Below are 19,245 nucleotides of genomic sequence, written 5' to 3'. Positions count from 1 at the left end.
GGTGCGCAGAGCGGCTGTGGCATGAGGTGAGGGGTGCGCGCGCGGGGGGGCCGGGGGCGTGGGGAGCCCCGCGCTGTGAGGGGGCGGGGATGGGCGGGGCCTGAGGCGATCCTTACCGATCCATCGCATCTGAGGCGATCCCTGTTAGTCGATCAGCTTCTTATTAGCGGATCCGATTTGACTCGCTCCCTCCTTATTGGTCAGTCCGATTTGACTCCTTCCCTATTGGCTGATTCGAGTCGACTCCTTCCTTATTGGCTGATCCGATTTGATTCACTCCTTCCTTATTGGCCGATCCGAGTCGATTGGGTCCTTCCTTATTGGCCGATGCAGTTAATGCTGTGCCCCACGCAGAGGCTGGGAGGCCCAGGCCCCTTCCCAGGGGTGGGGGGGCGGGGTGCCTTCCTCTGCAGAGGGGGGCACGGTCTCTACCTGGGGTCCCTTGATCATATATTAATGGCCTTTTTCAGCAGCCGTTCCTCCCAGGCCCCTAATGATTGTTGTTGCCCTGTGCCAGACTCCTCCTGAAACGGCCACATCTTTCTGGAAGTGTTCTCTAGGGGGGAGTGATGTGTATGTGCAGGTGAGGAAGGGGACACATGGCGGTAAGGTAGACTATGTCAGAGAGGAAAGGTGGATTTCCTGCAAAGCCTGGAGAAATGAGCATCTTCTCTTAGCTCACGTTGCCATAAACCAGAATGACTCTGACTTACATGGTGGGCTTCTTCTGTGTGATAAGAGGGGCCACGATAATGAATAACCAGAAAGCACAAGCAGCATTGGGAGGTTCCCAAGAGCATGACCTAAATCAGTGTTCCCACCTGGGAGCAGTTGACAGGGGCGGGAAAAGCCTAGCGAGACGGAGAAAGCTGCATGATCTGGCATCTGCTGCAACTCTCTAAAAGAGAAGTGCTTTCATTACCAATAAGCAAACCCTTAAAGCAGGTGGCCATGCTAGTATCTGACTGAGTTTAAGGGCTGGACGTGAAGGCTCCACTGTCTGCTGGACCAGGCTTTGGTTATTTTCTTCCACAAAACAGCTTGCACTGTGAGAGCTCCCAGTTACCAGCGTGTGCCCACTCTGCAGCCTTTTGATAACTGAAGAGGGACAAAAGCCAAAAGAGGCAAAGTGGTGACAACTGCGTTAGGGCCTGGCATGAGGGTAGTCTGGTCACGGCAAGAAAAAGCTGCAACAACAAATGTTTGCAACAGCTGACATAAGTTGTTCCATTGATCTTATGTTCAGACAAATCCCTGACGCTGTGGGGAGACAGTGAGGCCCAGAAAGCAGATACTGCACCGATGGGCACAATACGAAGAGCTAGATAGAACCGTTACCATGCACATAACACCAAGAGCCTCACATTATGCATGGCCAGTGGTGCGGGGGGAGAGAACATCTTTCAATACCCTATAAATGAAACGCTTCAGGCAAACCACGCTCCTGTACCAGTTTTTCAGGTAGCTCTGCGATGTGAGTACTTCTGTTATGGTAGTTTTCCCTGTGATTCTGTGAAATACATTTTTTGGCTTTACACAGTTTGCCAGGGGATGGAAATTCTTGGGATGTGTTGTTCATAATAATAGAGCTTTACAAAACTATTGTGAATGATTTGATGCAAATGGAAGCTTTATTTTGAGAGAACAGCAAATCCGCCTGATTTGCAGCCTTATTTTTTTAAATAGGAATGATTACACAATGTCTATAAAATGAATAATTTCCCTTCTAGGATTTTATGGAGATTACATGGATGCTGTGCTAGACTATTGACAACTACATGTTTTGGAACAGCTGCCTCAAATACATCATTTCCAACAGCTTGGAAGCCATTGGCACAACATTTTGACAGACTCTCTGGACTTTGTATAGAGGTTCAAAGAAATAGTTCCTTTAGGATGCCTGAAACTGTAGAGAATAAATCTAATCCTGAACTATATTCACCAAATCCTGATGTACGTGGAATGACAATACTCGACAGAGCTGCTTTCAAAAAAACAATTACTGTTCCTGTTCTCAAGGTGAAAAAAGAAATAATAAACAGGCTGTTGAAATCTCTGAAACACATGGTGCTGCAGCAGGCGGGTCTGAAGCGAGTGATTGATGATCCAGAAGATGAACACCATAAACTTGTTTTGTTGGATCCCCATAAAATGTCATCAGAAGGTTCCCTGGGAGAAGCTGACCGAAAAATATTAAAACAGTTTGATATTATTCCTGAACTATCCAAGCATGACGTGGAATTCACTTATGACTGTTTCAAGGCAGAGGAAATCTTCCAAGCAGTGCTCCCAGAAGGCCAAGATGTCACCTCTGGATTTAGCAGAGTTGGCCATATAGCTCACTTGAATCTCAGAGATCATCAGCTGCCCTACAAACATTTGATTGGTATGTAAAAAAAACAAAACAAAAACTTTGGGAGGTGCACAAGTAGATAAGCATCATTTTAATAATTGCTACAGCTTGCCATTATTCACAGGGAGGACTTTAGGCACCTTTATAGTTTTTCTCTGACCTACCGCAGCCTTGTGTTTAAAAACAAATACTTAGACTAAATTAGACAAACAGCCTAATCCAAAAAAAGTAGTAGCCTGCATTCACCAAGCATTGGCTTTGACCCTGATCCTCAGCAAAGACAAGCAAATAGGCTGAACTCAAGTGTCTGGCAGCAGCAGGAGCCAACATTGGAGTTGGATGACACCTCTTTTTTGATGTGGCAGCTGTAGTTCCTTGCTGCAGTCTGCCCTGCGAATCGGTGACATTGCTACTTTTCTGGGTTCCCAATTCATCCCTCTTTAAAGATTGTACAAATTGCATTGAGCTACAAAATGAATCTGATCCCTGGAGGAAAATGAGAGTTTACTGGGTATATCATGGCAGATTCTAGGTGTCACTTGCCCTGTGAATCAGTAGCAGAACTAGGAGGAGCACTCAGGTCTCCTAAGATCTGCTGTATTCACTAGACCAGGCTGTCCAATTTAGTAGTCTCACCTCCCTAGCTGCAAGCTCCCCTGGCACTGTGGGAGAGGGCAGCCCTTCCACCACTGCGCCATGCAGGTGGGTGGCTGCCCTGCACCTCGCCTCTTTGGCCCTGGCTCCTCCAGCACTGCAGGCTGCACTTAGCCACACAACCCGGCCCTACCCTACTCCACTTCTTGGGAAAGAAGCAGGAAATGAAAGCCAGAGAAGGGGCCTGGCAGTCTGGAGATCCTGACTACAGTGAGGGGAGCTGAAGCCAGGGGGAACAGATTAACCCTTTGTGGGCTGCATAGGTTCCCTGAAGAGCAGGAATAGTCACTGAGGATTTAGCTCAGTGGGAAGTGATTCTTCCCCTGTATCTGGCAAAGGGGAGGCCACCTCTGTAGTACCGTGTCCAGTTTTGGGCCCTCCACTACTGAAAGGATGTGGCCAAAAATTGGAGAGTCCAGTGGAGAGTCCAGAAATGGTCAGGGAGCTGGAGGACATGACTGATGAAGAGAGGGAACTGGGCTTGTTTAGTCTAGAGAAGACTGAGGGGGGATTTAACAGCAGCCTTCAGCTCCCTGCAGGGGGATTTCAAAGAGGATGGAGCTGAACTGTTCTCAGTGGTGGCAGATACAGAACAAGGAGCAATGGGCTCGAGTTGCAGCAAGGGAGATTTAGGTTAGATATCAGGAAGAATTTTCTCACTAGCAGGGTAAAGCACTGGAACAGATTACCCAGAGAGGTTGTGGACTCTTCATCCTTGGAGGGTCTTAAGACCTAGACAAAGCCCTGGCTGGGATGATCTAGTTGGGGCTGGTCCTGCTTTGAGCAGGGTGTTAGACTACATTTGACCTCCTGAGGTCCCTTCCAACCCTCATTTTCTATGAACTTGTGATTCCTTTTGTTTTTCAATGTCAGGTATTTGCATTATGGGAGACTTTGTGACACTTCTATAGCGGCACGAGGGGAACTAATTCCTACCACACTGAGAATATACAACAACAGATGTAATAATTGTGTCACTAATAAATGTTGCCATGGACCTGTTACATCTGCATGATCCCATAGAGGTACAAGTGTCAGAAAACCCTTTCAACATTACCAGTTCACTAACTTTAATTGCTGCAGCATCCAGCAGACCAGTGACGTTCAGCCTTGTGCCTCTGGGGGTCAGATGAGTGACACAGGGTCCGTCTATGAACTGAATCAGGTCCTGGGGCCTGGCACTACCTCCTCCCTGTCCCTCATGCCAGGATTGGAGCTTGAGGGTCCAGCACTGCCTCCTCCAGCCTGCTGTGTGTCAGGATTGGGTCCCAGGGGCCCTGCGCCAACCAGGTTGAGCTTCATGGACCCAGTGCCATCCCCACCCAGCTCTGCTCACTGGGATTGGACACTGCGCAGGGCCTGGGAGTCTCCACAGGTCAGAAGATTTGGCAGTAGGGAAGCAGTGGCACTGTTCCCCCGCTGCCAAATTTCCAGACCTGTGGAGAGCCCCACAGGCTAGATGGCAAGGTGCCATGGGGTGGATCTGGCCCATGGGCTGGAGATTGAGTACCCCTGCTGTAGACAGAACAGCTGATGCACGCTGCCCTTTTAAAGTGGTTACTAGATACACTTGCCCATAACCTGAATGATTTTACATGTAGGTCATTACCAAAGCAAATGTATGTTTGAAATACAACTAAATTTCCATTTTACTAAATGCTAGTTGCATAATATAAATAACCACAAATCTGTGTAATAGGTATTTAAAGATGTAGCGGTGCTGGGGGTCCTGAGCGCCCCTCTCCCCTTTTTTGCTGTGCTGGGTGCATCACTGGGTACAACAGCAACACTTGAGATTTGAATGTATTTGTTTCTTTCAGGCCAGGTTATCATTGACAAAAATCCAGGAATCACCTCTGTAGTAAATAAAATCAACACCATTGATAATACTTACCGAAATTTTCAAATGGAGATCCTAGCTGGGGAGACCAACATGATGACAAAGGTATGGTTTTTTCCTATTTCCTCGAGCACAGCCAGGGTTTAAACAACACCTACAATGCAGGTGCAGTGGAAAAGCAGGGACAATTGAAAGATGCTAGAAAACTTTTAAAACTCTTTCTTTTCTTCCTGTGGTTCTCAAGAAGTGACGTTTCATACATCCCAGCCTATGGGGAATGAAATAACGGCCCCATTAAGATCGTTCTTCATAGGGGTGATGTACCTAAGCATTATTTCAGTTTTTATAGGTTTTACCACCCATTCAAATCTGGGTTGAGTAATGGATTTTGACAGCAATCCTTATTTAGAATCTCCTGGTCTGTTTTACCCAGAAACATATGAGGGCTATGTTGCATTGTTAAATGCATTTGCCCAAGAAGATAAATGTGTGTTCACCTACAGTGGCTGGAAAATAGGACTGAGACTTGAGTGCTATTCTGATCTTTACCACTGACCTACTTTGTGGCATAAGCAAAAGCCTGTGATGATAAAACTCATCCTAATAGTGTGTTATGATCCTTGGGATGAAAGGCACTTTGTTTAAGTGCAAAATATAATTCCGTAAATTGGGTATCTGAGGTTTACATGGGAGTTTAAGCAACCATTACCCACTGTTTCATTTAGCTAGATTTATAGTCTTGAAACAAAGCAATTCTCTAGTTTGGTGCAGTAAAGTTTTCTGCACGTGTAGATACGAGATCTACTTGGAATATAAAGCATCAGATTTCACTCAAGATTGCAAAGACAATATTAGCTTTTTATTTCAGTGAGGCTGGAGTCCTGTAGAGATTCTTGCACTGTTGGCACCAGAATGTAAACTATGGTTTGGGAAATGGCAGTTGAAATGATGCAGTAATTCTCATTATTGGCCATAAACTTGTGCAGTGGTCTAAACTATCCACCTCCTTTTGGTGTTATATTACATCTTTTGTCTATTCAAAGGACTTCGGTCATCAAGTTTCCTGTTGGATGGGACTCAGGTGCTTGATGTCTGCTATCTGCAGAGGCCAAGTGCAGTGCCCTTACAAAACGTTGTAGAATTGGGTCCCATGTAGCTTAGATCTGTCATTCTTGTATTGTCTGTCCTTCAGTCACTATGGACTTGACGCAAAAGAGGGCTTGAGGCATCCCCTTTTGAAACCAGCTAGCGGTAAAGCAGCTGGCAGCCTGCTGTAAAGCCCTTGAAGGGACTAAGGAATTTTTTTTTTTATGACTCTTTAAGTTGCCTCCCCTCTGCCTGCCAGTTTATACAAGTGCAGGCCAGATAGCCAGATTGACACTGAAAAATTCCCTGCAGTGGCTAAAGCATCTTTCCGTGGCCCTTCCATAGAAAGAGGAGAGTGGGGGGCAAAAATTTTGTTTTGCGCACACAAGTCTCATTTGTTCCATCAATAGTGTTAATATCAACGTACCCATTCCATTTTAGTAACATGCTTTCTTTTTTGCTGCAGCAAATTAATTATGATGCTTAAACATGCATGTGTCTGGAATCTGAATATGGAATGTTTAACCCAATGTCTTGGACTTTCAGGTTAAAGAAAACAGCATCCAATATGAATTTGACTTCTCCAAAGTGTATTGGAACCCACGCCTGAGCACAGAGCACAGCCGCATCGTCGACCTGTTAAAGCCGGAGGATGTTCTGTTTGATGTTTTTGCTGGGGTTGGACCTTTTGCCATCCTAGCAGCCAGGAAGAAGTGCAGAGTATTTGCAAACGATCTAAACCCTGAATCCTACAAATGGCTTCAACACAACTGTAAACTGAACAAGGTGGACAGAACAATACAAGTCTTTAACATGGATGGCCGGGATTTCCTCAGGGGGCCCGTGAAAGAACAGCTAACCGAAGAGCTCTCGCTTTCAACAAAAGAAAAGAAAAACTCTCTACATATAGTCATGAATTTGCCAGCTTTGGCTATTGAATTTCTGGATGTTTTCAAGCATCTCTTAGACGGGGAACCATGCAGCTCCAATCTCCTTCCCACAGTGCACTGTTACAGCTTCTCCAAACACGATAATCCTGCCAAAGACATTCAAGACAAAGCAGAAGCTTTCTTGGGAACATCCTTAGAGGGACGCTGTTCTATTCGCCTGGTGAGAAATGTGGCACCAAGTAAGGAAATGCTGTGCATTAGTTTCCAGGTCCCAGCTGATGTGCTGTACAAGAGGCAGTGCCCTACTGAAGGTAAGCCCTAGACTCGTGCTGCTCAGTTCTTAGCGCTGGCAAGCTGCAGCCTTGACACTTCAGAGAGGAAGTCAGGGGTACATTAGAGGATTAAGTTGAATCTGGGGCTAACTTTCACCTCGGGCACAATGATGTTATTGTCTTAGTCCCTCTCCTGCGTGTTGGGGCCCATCTGCATGGTGGGTTTTGTGGCTGTGTGGGGTCAGTTTAGGATTGAAACCTCCAAGCGGACAGAATCAGCTCGTACCCATTTTAATAGGGAAATGCTTATATAGCCACCTGCACTCCCAGAAGTATCTGTTGAAACTCTTCCCGAGTTCAGTGGAACCGCGCATCCTCAGGTCAGCTACACCAGTTCACATTACATCTTTTAGCTCTGTTTTGGCTTAAACCTCCCCTCTGAAATGGTAGCAGTGGGAGCAGCACCTCCTTGCAGCCATTCTAATCCTGCTCCTTTCACTCTGGTCTCACTCCAAGTATCACCCTGGCCTTGCCTGCTGCATCTTTGCTGTTATTAATAACTCTGGAAAGAACCTCCAGAGAACCAGAACAGTGGTCCTGGGTGTCCTGCTCTGCACCACTGCTCGGGCTCTGACAACTGGGTCATGGTTCACAGGGCCTCTGGCAGCCCACTGACTCAACAGTAATCTAAGCCCCTCTGCAGGGCACCTTTAGTGGCCTCCTTTCCTCCCATGCCTTTCAACCGAAACAGCAGCATAAAGAACAACCCAATCCAGTGCAGCTGGGCTGCCTTCTCTAAGCTCTCCCCAGGCTTCTGCTCAGCTCTGCGAGCTTCTCTCAGCTTGCACCCTCCTGGGCCTGCTCACAGTTCCTCTAGCCTCCTGTATTGCTCCTCCATTCAGTGCAGGGAACTCCTTCAGCTGCCACAGCCAGGGTTTGTCTCCAGTTCCCCGCACTGCTTCTCTGCTCCCAGCAGTGAGCACCTTCCTCTAGCTCTACCCAGGTCAGACTGCCTGCTCTGGCTCTCTGCTTTGACTTGACCTGTCTCAGTGACATGTCCAAGTGTCACGACTCCAGTAGTTCAGTGCAAACACTGTCATATAGATTTCTTTTGTTGCCTGTGAAATAACTTACCCCTTTTTGATCTTGTTCCAGTGAGTCCAGAGGAACCGGCCTCTAAACGTCTGCGCCCAAATGGAGATTCTTCTGAAGAAAAATCAATCAGTTGACAAGAGCACTGACCAGTCCTTTGTCATTAATTCGTGGAAGACACAGTAACGCAGGTTGGGTACCTCCAGCCTTCAGGCTAATCAAGGCGGGCTGGGTTCTTCCTTGAGCTAAGACAACACAGTGTCCTAATGGGTAAAGTCTGCGCTGCATCTTTTTTTTGTGAACAGCCTGCTCCCTGGTGGCTTTTGTTTTTGTTTAATTCCAGCATCAAAGCGATGAAATCATTTATTTTATTGCACAGGATATTAAACTTTATTTCCTCATTTTATAACAGTTCTATTGTCCAGGTCCTTCCTTAAGAAAGGAAGAGCAAAGTGTGGTGTGCTAACCCAGACTAGGCATGTCTTCTGGTTCAGCTTTATGCAGCTTATGGCAGGGTGGCACCTGAACACAGACATTTCATTCCGACTTGAAGCTGTGGAAACGTGAAACCTTTCTGCGATGATGCCGAATGTGCAAGGCCACCTGAATTGGCACAGTCTGGCTGGGTGTCCCTTGGCTTCTCAGGCAGATCCTGTGTGTCTAAGTAAAGACAGCTTTGAAAAACATGCTCTGAGGTCCAGGTAAATGCACAGATTTGTACCTGTGCTGCACTAGTGATCACTGGTATTAAGAGGAGGGGCTTAGAGCTCCATGCTTTTAGCTAAAGGTGGAAGGACCCTGCCGTATTACTGTACTGACTACTAAATGACCATCAGCATGCAACGATAGATTTGGTACAAGCTTGGCGTATAGGGCACAATTACCCACACTCCCCTTTATTTCATGGACCCCACAATCTCCTGGTCATTCTCCTACATCTCTCTTCATTTGTGACTTCTGTGAGCCCTTCAGAGGATGCTCCTCTTCCCCTCAAGCTTTCAGTGTGGGCTTCACAAGGCTCTGCCCTTGAACCCTTCCATTCTCCTTCTTACCTTCTCATGGGTCATCAGTCTGTTTCTCTGACATCTAAGTGTTTGTACTCTGTTCAGCTAAAATGGGACCCCATTTCCACTTCCATCTTTCTCCCTTGCTCTGGGGAACATCACCATCCTGCCTGTCACTTGGGCCCACCTGGGCATCATCTTTGACCCCGTTTCTATGTTTTCACAGCCAGACTATATCTAAATCTTGCTTTTGCATACCCTCTCAAAGCAGGACCTTTCCTCTGCTGCACGCACTTAGAACTCCCTTGACCAGGCTCTTATCTCACATCTCTGGTTTGGCAAATGCAGTCTTGAACCACTCACATCTACCCAAAGTGCTACTGCAAAGCTACATTTCCTAGTCCTTGTGGACTGCCTGCTTTGCTCCATTGGCTGCTTGTCTTATTATGCACTCTCAAACCCTTCCTTCCCTGTATCCATCATTGTGCTTTCAGCATCAAACTCTTAACAATTACCTCCATCATCCTCCTTGCTACACTGACATCCTTGCGCTTTCTCCCATGCTCCCCTCATGCTCTTGGAAACACCTGCAAAGCCACTTTGCTCCCCTTCAGATCCCTCCTTAAAAGACTTGTTTGCAGTGATGCTTACAGAAGTTTGAGGGCTTCAGCTGCTGGCCTGCTGAGACCCTCACACCTGCCGCTCAGTAGCATCTCGCCACTGCCCTGTACTTCCCCAGGGACTCACTGCTTGGGTCATGTCTTGCAGCCTCTTCAAGTCTGTTTGCAAGAGCCTTGTCCCATGGTTGGGGCTCCTAGGTGCTACACGAGTAGAAACCAGAGACCTGGCTTTTGTTTGCCTTCCCCTAGAAACGGGCATGGCCCTTTTCCTAGGATCTTGGGAACATCTGAATGCAACCAGAGGGAAATGGTCAGGGGCAGGGTATTGGCTCTGTCCTCATCTCTCCCCCAGCACCTTGTATGGCAGCAGGGAGCAACCGTGTTAGCAAGCTTGTTGCAAATGAGCTCCACACCCTCTCCAAGTGCCAATCTGATCCCCTTCCTCTGTCCTATCTGTTGCTCTGCTTTCTGCTTCCTGTCCTGTGCTCCCTTCCTGATCTGCTGCTTTACCTTCTGCTTGCTGCCCTATCTGCTACCACATTGCCTGTCCCCTCCCTGATCTGCCACGTGCTACACGCAGACGCTGCCTGTGCCACAGGTTGGCCACCCCCGTTGTATGGTGGTTGGAGATTGCGTCTACATGATGTGTGTGAGGAATCGACAATTTGGGGGATTCCTGTGGTAAATGACCACTTGCAAATGCAGGGGGCTGGGCCCTGTGGCTCAAGAGAGCCTTCCATTGTACTTCATATGTAATTTAAGGTGTTTAAATATAATTGTATTTAGGCACATTGAAGGCCACGGTTTCGAAATATTCAGTGCAGACTCGTGTGTAATTACGGTCTCTGCTCCCAGAAACAGAACCTTGCACTGACTCTTGCTGGCAAGGTAACTAATTGCTTGCACGTATGAGCTGCCTGTCTCTGCATTCACATTAAGCGCAGGAAGGCAGCAAGCAGTTGCGTTCAGAGGGCCGATGAGCTGGAGCTTAAAAAGGGAACTCCCACATAACCAGAGGAAGAGGGGAGGAAGTTCTCTCCTTCTCCACCTACACTAACCCAAAGCAGGTCACGCTTGCATCGCTAGCTTTGTGCCCAGAATGGCCCATCCACAGGACAGTGCGGATGCCTGTTAAGATGCCCAAGGCTCCACCTCTTCCACAACGGTTTTTGGGCTTCCCTCCCTCCCCCTGAAGGGGACCAGCGGTAGTAAAGGTTGTGGGGTCGGGAGTATCCTGAAGGTCGGGCCTGGGAGAGCAGATGTGGGCAGGTGGAGGAGGATGTGTCCTGTGGGCATGCCATCCTGAACTAGAAGCCTGTTGTGCTGCTTACAGAACAGCTCCATGGGGAAAAACTACCGCAAGGAAGTTAAAGGCTTTTTCCCTTCCTGGCCATGTAGTTTGGCTTCCTTCACCAACTAGAATGACCTGCAGTGGGATTAACCAGCACTTCAGCTGCTTCTGCAGGCACGGAGGTGAAAGGTTCGCAACCAGAGATCTTGCTTCTGTTTCGGACACTGGTATCTGATGTCACTCATTTTGTGAAGTCTCCGAGTAGTGTCTCCTCACCTGTGGCCGGCAGCAGGAACTGAACGTGCTAGCTGAGCTGGGGGGGGGGGAAACTAGCTTTCTGGGAAGAAAACACAAGCTTGAATACTGACAAGACGAGTTATAACCAAAATAGCATTTACATGCGTGTGCCAATGCAACCCTGCAGTAAGAGCAAAAAAACCACACGATTCAATAAAAAGTCTGGCTTTATTTTCTAAAAAATTTACAAGTCTGTTTTTTAAACCTCAAACATACACCGCAGAATTATTCACATCTTCCATCTGATGTGGCTTCGTGCCTCAGCCTCCTTCAGCAAAGTGCCCCATGACTAATGAGTTCCCCCTTCCACAAGCACGTATCTCACTTCACAAAGCTCGGGTGCAGACTTTTTTCTTTTGAATACCCAAACAGAGCTGGCTCGAGCAGGGAAGGGACAGCCACTTCCCCATAGTGCAGAGGGTAGCAGCGTACCCGAGATTCGCTGTTTGTTCCCTGCCAGCATCCATTTCTCCCAGGCAGGTGTATGCCGGCTAGCTGGGATGCCAGAAGAGCCCACTGAAAGCATCCTGCAGGGCTCGGTGACACGCAAGGGAAGAAGTGTAGCCTCCAGCAAGATCTTGTGGAGAAGCAGCTCGGACGTGATTTAGGTACCTGAAACAGAGAACATTGTCTGAGCCTGCAAACAGATACATCCTACGCACCAGGAACCAGACGGATTGGAGTTTGGGGCAGTCCCTTCCCTTCTGTCATTCAGAACCTAAGACCTGTGGGTTCAGAAAACAGCAGTGCCAAAGCCACCTCCTACATTTCAGACCGCACACCTGCTGTGCCAAATCACCTGAATATGTGGTGCATGCTTTGAGAAACTTAATTTCAGTCTCTAGTGCTAGTGAAAGGTGCCAGACTGACGGCTTGATAGACTTCTCTAGCCCCCGGTAGCTGCGAGACAACAGCAACGTGAACATCCTGGCACTGCCCGAAGGATTCCCAGGGGCCTGGTGGTTTTGGCGACAGCAATACAAACACCCCTTTTCCCAAGCCGTGATGCCCAGAGTGTTCCGGCTGACCCCATGCAGCGACACTGGGGTCTAATGGGAGCACCAACAAGCCAGAATATTTCCCAACACCCTTATGCTTTTAAGTCATATACCCATTTTACAGATAGGGAAGCTGAGGCAGAGAGCTGCTGAGGGAACCTGCCTTTAAGAAAATGCACCGATACCACACAGGTGCCACAACAGCCAGCCCAAATTGAGCCAAGGACCCAAAATTGCAAAAGACGACATTCGCTTGTTCTTTACAGAGCTGTTGGCTTCTCTAGCCCTTTCATCCGGAAACCATTTGGCCCTCCCATTAAAAGTGACAGTTTTGTGTAAAAAGCAACAGGGTTCAATGGGCCTCGAATGCTTTATTGAAGGATGCAACCTCATAATCCCCTCTCCTGCACAGAGAGCAGGCCAGATCCTCAACTGAGGTGTACACTGGCCTACGGCATCCTTTTGAGCACAAGCTCCGGGTTATGGCCAACGTCGCCACCAGAGCAGCTCTTAAACTTGACAGGCCGGATGCAGTCTCGCAGATGAGAACTGGTTTCCAGAGCTGTAAGGCAAGCCGCTGAGTTTAAATGAGCTGTTTTGATTCATCACGTCTCGGTACATGTCGCTCCCGGGAAGGTTGAGTCATTCCACCTCTGGCTTGGCAATTCAAGCATAAACTTGCAATGTGCACACTGCCTTTTATAAGTTATCCTGAGAAACTTGAAACAGCTGCACTTCTGGCAGGAAAACACAGGACCACCAGTAAAAGACCCAGCATAGTTGCATCTTCTAGTTTACGACTGCATGCTGTTTCCATAAAGAGTATATAAAACAAGGCAGCTTTTGTAGGAAAGAGCATGATAAAGTCATCCCCATCGATGCCATAAATGGACACAAGCATTTATTTAAAAATGATTCGTTCCAGTTTGAAACTGTATTTCTTGCACCTAACAGCCCCGGCACAGATGCGGGCGACGTTTATAATCGAGTTATCGCTGGTAAAGTGTTAAGTGAACAGACTCCATCTGCCTCATGCTGCAAAAATAAAAGCCCGGTGCCATGAAGACTTGTTCCTCGAGGTGCTGCCAACAAGCTTGTTGCGATACCAGCACGACACGTGACCAAATTCCTCCCTTTCCCGACTAATTCACATTAGGACCAATTAATGGGGATTGGGAGGAGGAGGGGGAGGGATGACGCACACAAAGGCTGTTCCTTGTTTCCTTTTTTATGAATGAGAGAAGGCCCGGTCCATATAAACCAAAGGAGAAAAATATATTTTTTGCTCATCTCAGAGCATCAGAAGCAGCCTCCTCTCCTGTCTTCCCTATTTTTGCAGCAGCATTTCCGGTATGGCTGATATGGGAAATGGGAACTGGGATCTCCACCTCCCACCACTGCCCCCAGTCAGAAGTGGAGACATACTGAAAGTTTAACAAAGAAAACTTTTTCTCCTTACTGTTTGAGCGAAACCACCACCCACCAATCTGCAAAACCAGAGCACTTCACTGTTTTAGTAAAAAATATCACTTCCCATCCACACTGGGTTTCACTTGCATCAGGTTTTTCATTGCAGAAACATAACGGTCTTCCAGTTGTCAGGAAGCACCCCAGGAAAAATAAAGCTTGATAAGGCCTGAATTTTTTCAGTAAAGAAAAAGGAAAATCAACACAGCCTGCCTCTCCTTGTAAAACCTTCCTTCTGCATTACACGCACTCACTATTCCCCTCTCCCAGGCGCCTTTCGGTGGGACCGTCGGGCGTTCAAAAACGTCTGCTTCTCCCAAATGTTGGCATTCCCGGTTCCTTCAGATACGATCTTTCAAACAGCACAAAGTCATTACTGCTGAAAAGGTTTAAACTTCATTTTTGCCATGGCAACCTGCACGCATTCTTGTTCCTCCAATAAAACAACATGGTACGCTGCTGGCTTTCAAGCACGGCCTTTATTTTCTTGCTGAGTATCAAAACTTGACGTTCTGAGCCCGTTAATTACTGTGGTTCACCAAAGCATGCTGAAAGGATCTGCTGCGCTGAAACCACACCAGGAGCCGACAGCGTTTTGCCTCCTTCACGTCAATCCGCATCTGTGTTGTTTTAATTTCTCCACGACCATTACACAAGCCCATTTCTGCGTGGGCTGCCTGGGCTTTCTGGTGGAGGCCTTTTTTGCACACCTTCGCAGCAGCACAGGAAGAAGAGCTTGCCAAGGCTGTCTCCAAAAGTCAAGTTCAGTTGGGTTTGGGAAACTTGCAGGCAATTGCTCTGACGAGTTAGCGAATTCCAGCGTGCACTGTTTTTCAGAGCTTTCTTTTAACTACCTGTAAATCTTCGAAGCAGAAATCAGGAAAAAGAGGTTTACTTATTCTCATGCATAGTTTTTAAGGCATCTTGTTTTGACTGCGGCGGACTAAATGCTATGGTCAGAAAGCAGGCGATGGTATTTCAGAACGACGCAGAAGAGCTACGTGCTCGCCAAGCTGTGGTTTCACACTCGGCATTTAATGCAGGGCCCATGCACTGCTTCACACCCTGCCCAAGCAAGTGTCCTCCCCTTTCCTTCACTCCTCTTCCCCAGAACCTCTCACCACAGCTTACTGCACCTCCTATCTTGTTCTCCCTACGCCCAACCTCAGTCCTTCATCACAAGGTGAAATAAGCCTTCCCTGTGAGGGAGAGGCTGCTTTTCACACTTATCTCAGGGCCTCAGGGTCAAGCCGGCTGTCCCAAGGTCTGGTGACGCCTTGCTCATCAGGAATAGTTTTACACCACCCACCCCTGGACAATTCACTCAACCGGTCAGCAGGCCTAAGGAGCCTTGCAAAAAGGAGAAGGAGAAGGAGAGAAAGCACCATCTTCCTTGTCCCCCACTAGGCTCATTAGGCAGCATCCATATAACTCCCACTTCCAAAAGGCTGGGAGACCCAAACTGATTCCCCACGTGGCAGCAGGTTGTCTTGCTCTAGGCTCTCTCATGAATAGGATCTCACTGGGTAGAAGTGCTCAATGGGTCTGTCCTTTTTACAAAGTCTCCATCTAGTATGGCATAAAATGCAGTTAAAGGAACATAATCAAAATACTTTGGCCTTCAGATATGACCCACTTGAAAACCATGATGACGTAGTTATGGGCTGGCTGGGTTAAATCAGACCGACACAGAACGGGTGCGTTGGACTCTGTTCACTTTCCACTTTGTAACGTTCAGCTGAGGAATGTGCAGTTCGGACAACAATCTTCAACCTCTTCTCTCTCATCAAGCAACCCTTCCACTTAACCACCTCGGTTTTTCAAAATACACGGTGCCCCTGCCTGCTGATCCAGGTAATGCTTCCCATCTAGCCTCAAGCCATCCATTCCCTTTAATCAACCTGCCTTAATTCATTTTAAATCTCCAGAAAAGCTTCCAGACTGCAAGAGCTGTAGGGCAATGGATCAAAGTGCCTAAGGAAGTGGTGGAGTTGCCTTCACTTGTGGGGGCTCAAGACGAGAACAGCTGGGCAGCTGGCTGGGATGCTTTGGAAACAGCAGAATCCTGCCTCTGTGCAGGGGGTCGGCCTAAATGACCCCCAAGGTCCCTCCTAGCCCATGTCTGATTTTCATTTTCCCCTGCCCCCAGCATGACACAACTCCCAAGACTTCGGGCTGATGAGAAAAGTTTCTGCACCCAGCACCTTTTTATCAGAGACTTCATGGTCCCACCATAGGGAACGCTCCCACTCCTGAAAGGACAAGCTCTGTAACAACCGCCTCTTCCACCTGATACCCATTCCCAAGCAGCCCTTGCGTCCAGCAACCCACGAACCAACCTTCTCCCTGCACATCGCAGCCTGCGTCTCCTGAACCCACCCAACGTCCCGCTGCCGCCGGCCCTGCATATTCCTCCCTTGATCTCAGCTCCACCACAGGCAGCTCCACCCTCCCCTCTGACACGCACACGTCAAGGAGGAATTCACCAAAATCCATCGTGATCCAAGAGACTCCTTTTGAGGCTCCCTGGATGCTCCTCTCCCCTGGTGCTGCTCCAGCAGACACCTCAGCCTCCCCTGCCGGGCTGGCTGTGCCGCTGGAGGACAGTTTGCTAGATGCCCTAGGCATGGACGATGCCCTAGGCACGGAGGGACGTATCCTTAAGCCTGGGGGCTGGCTGCTCCAGGACCCAGCAGCTCTGAAGCTGCCCACAGAGACTCCCAGACTGGGGCTGGCTCAACCCCAAAGAATTTTAAACTGTCCACAAGGAGCTGAGGGTAAGAGCAGCCATTTCCCATTAGGAAGTGGGGCAAGGGGGACAACGGGAGTGCAGGTAAGGCCTAGGGGCAGTCATACGGGGCTGTTCTAAATACTAACAAAACGTGTGTCCTGAACCAGCCGGTGTCCCTTGAACACAGCAGTGGAAAGAGGTGCCGGGGAGACAGGCACACACTCCACTGCGATGCTCAGATAGGGCTGATCCTGCCTGGGGCAGGCGGTTGGATTAGGTGTAACCACCGGAGCTCCCTGCCAGCCCCACTTTGCTGTGTTTCTATGATTAATTCATGCTTGTTTCCAGCTGAGGCAAACTGATAAAAGTGGCCTGAAAGCAGGGTTAAAAATCTCATTAGCAGAAAAAATTCTCCAAAATTCCTGATTACAGGGTACTTGGACTGGACAGGGAGTTTCACATCCAGATTATTTACTCTTCATATTACAGCAGGGCCAAGAGACAAACCCGTCACAAAGACAGCTCCTGCCCAAAATGCTCAGTCTAGGCCAGGCAGGTCCAACTCCCCTTGCACCCCAGGCTGGATCCAGACTGCAGGGCTCCTTGCGGGCAGGATCCAGCCCAGGGCACACGGCCATGGCAGCTCCAGCTCCAGCATGGGGCATGTAACAGTGATGGGGATGAGACGGCTGCGGGGCTGGTGGCTGATGCGTTAGGTCAGGGCTTCCCAAACTGTGGTAAGTGTACCCCTGGGGGAATGCAAGACATCTGGGGGGGCGGGGTACGTGGGAGAAATGGTGTATTGGTAGATTTAATTTCATTATAATAAATGGCATTTAAGGGGTATAAAATATAAAACATGCTAGTAGGAGTATGTGGTCAGCTGGTAAATCTGGAAGGGGGTATGCAATCAGAAAGAGTTTGGGAACCTCCGAGTTGCATCACTGCAGTGATGATGGGCGAAGTGGCTGGAGGCAGGTGTATCAGCTCCGGCAGGCCAGACAGAGTAGCGCCGCAGACCGGATCCAGCCCACGGGCTGGCTGTCTCACACCCCTGGTCTAGGCAATGGCTACTCTATGCACCCACCTTGGGAATAATCTCAGCACAGATCTTGAGGAGAGAATTAGGAGCATCTACAAGCAACCATCACATCGGCGTCCCTCCATAATACACCCCCATGTTCAGCTTAATTCACATCAGAAGAGTAACTGCCTGCAATTTTGGAAAGCTGAGATAGTGCACCTCAGCAGTGCCGCTGGGTAGCCCGGGGCTGGACAGAAACAGGAAAACAGAAAAAACCCACTTGTGAGGAGTGCCACGGCTGCTCTCGCAGCTCGCTTCCAGCTCCCCCTCGATTCAGAAACACTTGGCGCGTTCAGCAGATGGCTCATCAGTGGGACGCATACAGATGTGTGTATTTGGCACGCAGAAGCTTTCGTTTGAAATCTGTTAGACAGATGTTTTATGGGAAGTGAAGGGAAGATAAGAATCACTCACAAGTTGTTTGACAACGGAGAGATAAAAGTTCATCCACTGAATAAATTTACTGCAAGTGATTAACCGCAACATCTCCGACGTAATGGTGTGGGGCAGGCATTCGATTTGGGAAATGTTCCAGACTCGTTTAAATAGGAAGATACTAAAATATTGGCTATGTTAAAGCAAGCAGAATTGTGTAAAACTACCTTCTTTTCCAAGTTTATCAGGCACCCCCTCTCCCCCACAACACACTAAGTGTGCCACACTTTTAAGGTCAGGCCTCGCTGTATGGACTAAACGATCCTCTCCGAGACCCACCCCTTATCAGGCTGGATTATAGCACAAACGCTTATTTTTTAACACAAGGGTCAAGCCATTATTTCATTGCATGTTCTTCTAAGTGGGCACACAGCTGCACAAACGTTGAGACCCACCCACCAGCTTCCCAGGTTGCTAGTGCAAAAGTGCACAGTACTTCAGAAACAACCGGTAGAAAGGTTTCGGTCCCCTCCATACAGTTCCTGAGCAGGTAATGAGGTTTCAGTTCCAAAAAGCTGCCCTTGTTCAGGATGATGCTGTAGCAAGGCGGTATTTCCGTGGGCGTGAATAGGATATGCTCATCACATATGCCCAACACAGAGACCCAGGACACCTTTGTATTTTTCACTGCTCAGGTCCACTTAGAAACCAAGTCCTTTTCTGCAGTAGTCAAGCTATCATCAGCCTACAGAGCCGACCGTAACAAGTTTAAACGCAGTACCAAAACCCTCCAGCAACAGAGCATGCAGTCCAGAGGGGAAAGGACTCGAAGAAGCAACTCAACTCTGGGAAAGGGCCAGAGAGCTACAGGACTGCAGCAAGTGGCACAAAAAGGAAGCGAGGAGCTCAAAATGCAAAATACGTCTGATGCATGTCTACAAGGGGTATCACTTGTATGAGGAATAAATAAAATAAGCTGGAAGCTACAGCCTGTGAAAAGGACTATGATCTGACTGGCACCATCGAGACCTGGTGGGGCAGCTCTTATGACTGGCGTGTGAGCATCGAGGGTTACGCTCTGTTTTGGAAGGACAGGACTGGGAGAAATGTGGTGGTGTTGCCTCGTATGTCACGCACACACACACACACACACACACACACACACACACCCCCCTGTTCCCTGGTTCAGCA

At 48.4% G+C, this 19,245-nt stretch overlaps 2 protein-coding genes across 4 annotated transcripts in view; one reads left to right on the top strand and one right to left on the bottom strand.

Annotated features, from left to right (window-relative positions):
• Window positions 1–6: 6 nt before the first annotated feature.
• On the top strand, window positions 7–11,582 carry TRMT5 (tRNA methyltransferase 5). 2 transcript variants are annotated; one of them, XM_006023069.3, is made up of 5 exons: window positions 7–26; window positions 1,731–2,386; window positions 4,828–4,952; window positions 6,480–7,134; window positions 8,251–11,582. In XM_006023069.3, exons 1-5 carry the CDS (start codon window positions 22–24, stop codon window positions 8,322–8,324), a joined length of 1,515 nt encoding a protein of 504 aa, XP_006023131.1. In that variant the 5' UTR covers window positions 7–21; the 3' UTR covers window positions 8,325–11,582. The 2 variants fall into 2 exon arrangements, with proteins under 2 accessions (XP_006023131.1, XP_025059266.1); XM_025203481.1 differs by lacking the exon at window positions 7–26 and adding an exon at window positions 1,251–1,474.
• Window positions 11,549–19,245, bottom strand: part of MNAT1 (MNAT1, CDK activating kinase assembly factor) — a 152,639-nt gene continuing 144,942 nt past the window's right edge. Inside the window, exon 8 of one of the 2 annotated variants that reach the window (XM_006023067.2) lies at window positions 11,549–12,011. In XM_006023067.2, coding sequence (XP_006023129.1) covers window positions 11,891–12,011 — 121 coding nt within the window. In that variant the 3' untranslated portion in view covers window positions 11,549–11,890. The remainder of the gene's footprint in view (window positions 12,012–19,245) is intronic. The other variant, XR_003093931.1, reaches the window with a different exon arrangement.

This window comes from Alligator sinensis, unplaced genomic scaffold (genome assembly GCF_000455745.1).
Source record: "Alligator sinensis unplaced genomic scaffold, ASM45574v1 scaffold50_1, whole genome shotgun sequence".
NCBI lineage: Eukaryota > Metazoa > Chordata > Crocodylia > Alligatoridae > Alligator > Alligator sinensis.
The sequence above is the reverse complement of the archived record's forward strand: the minus strand, read 5'-3'. Positions and strand labels throughout refer to the sequence as shown.

Coding starts and splice junctions, on each gene's coding strand:
- TRMT5 (XM_006023069.3), top strand. Junction 2,387..4,827: donor GCCCTACAAACATTTGATTG/GTATGTAAAAAA, acceptor TGTTTCTTTCAG/GCCAGGTTATCATTGACAAA. Junction 7,135..8,250: donor GAGGCAGTGCCCTACTGAAG/GTAAGCCCTAGA, acceptor ATCTTGTTCCAG/TGAGTCCAGAGGAACCGGCC.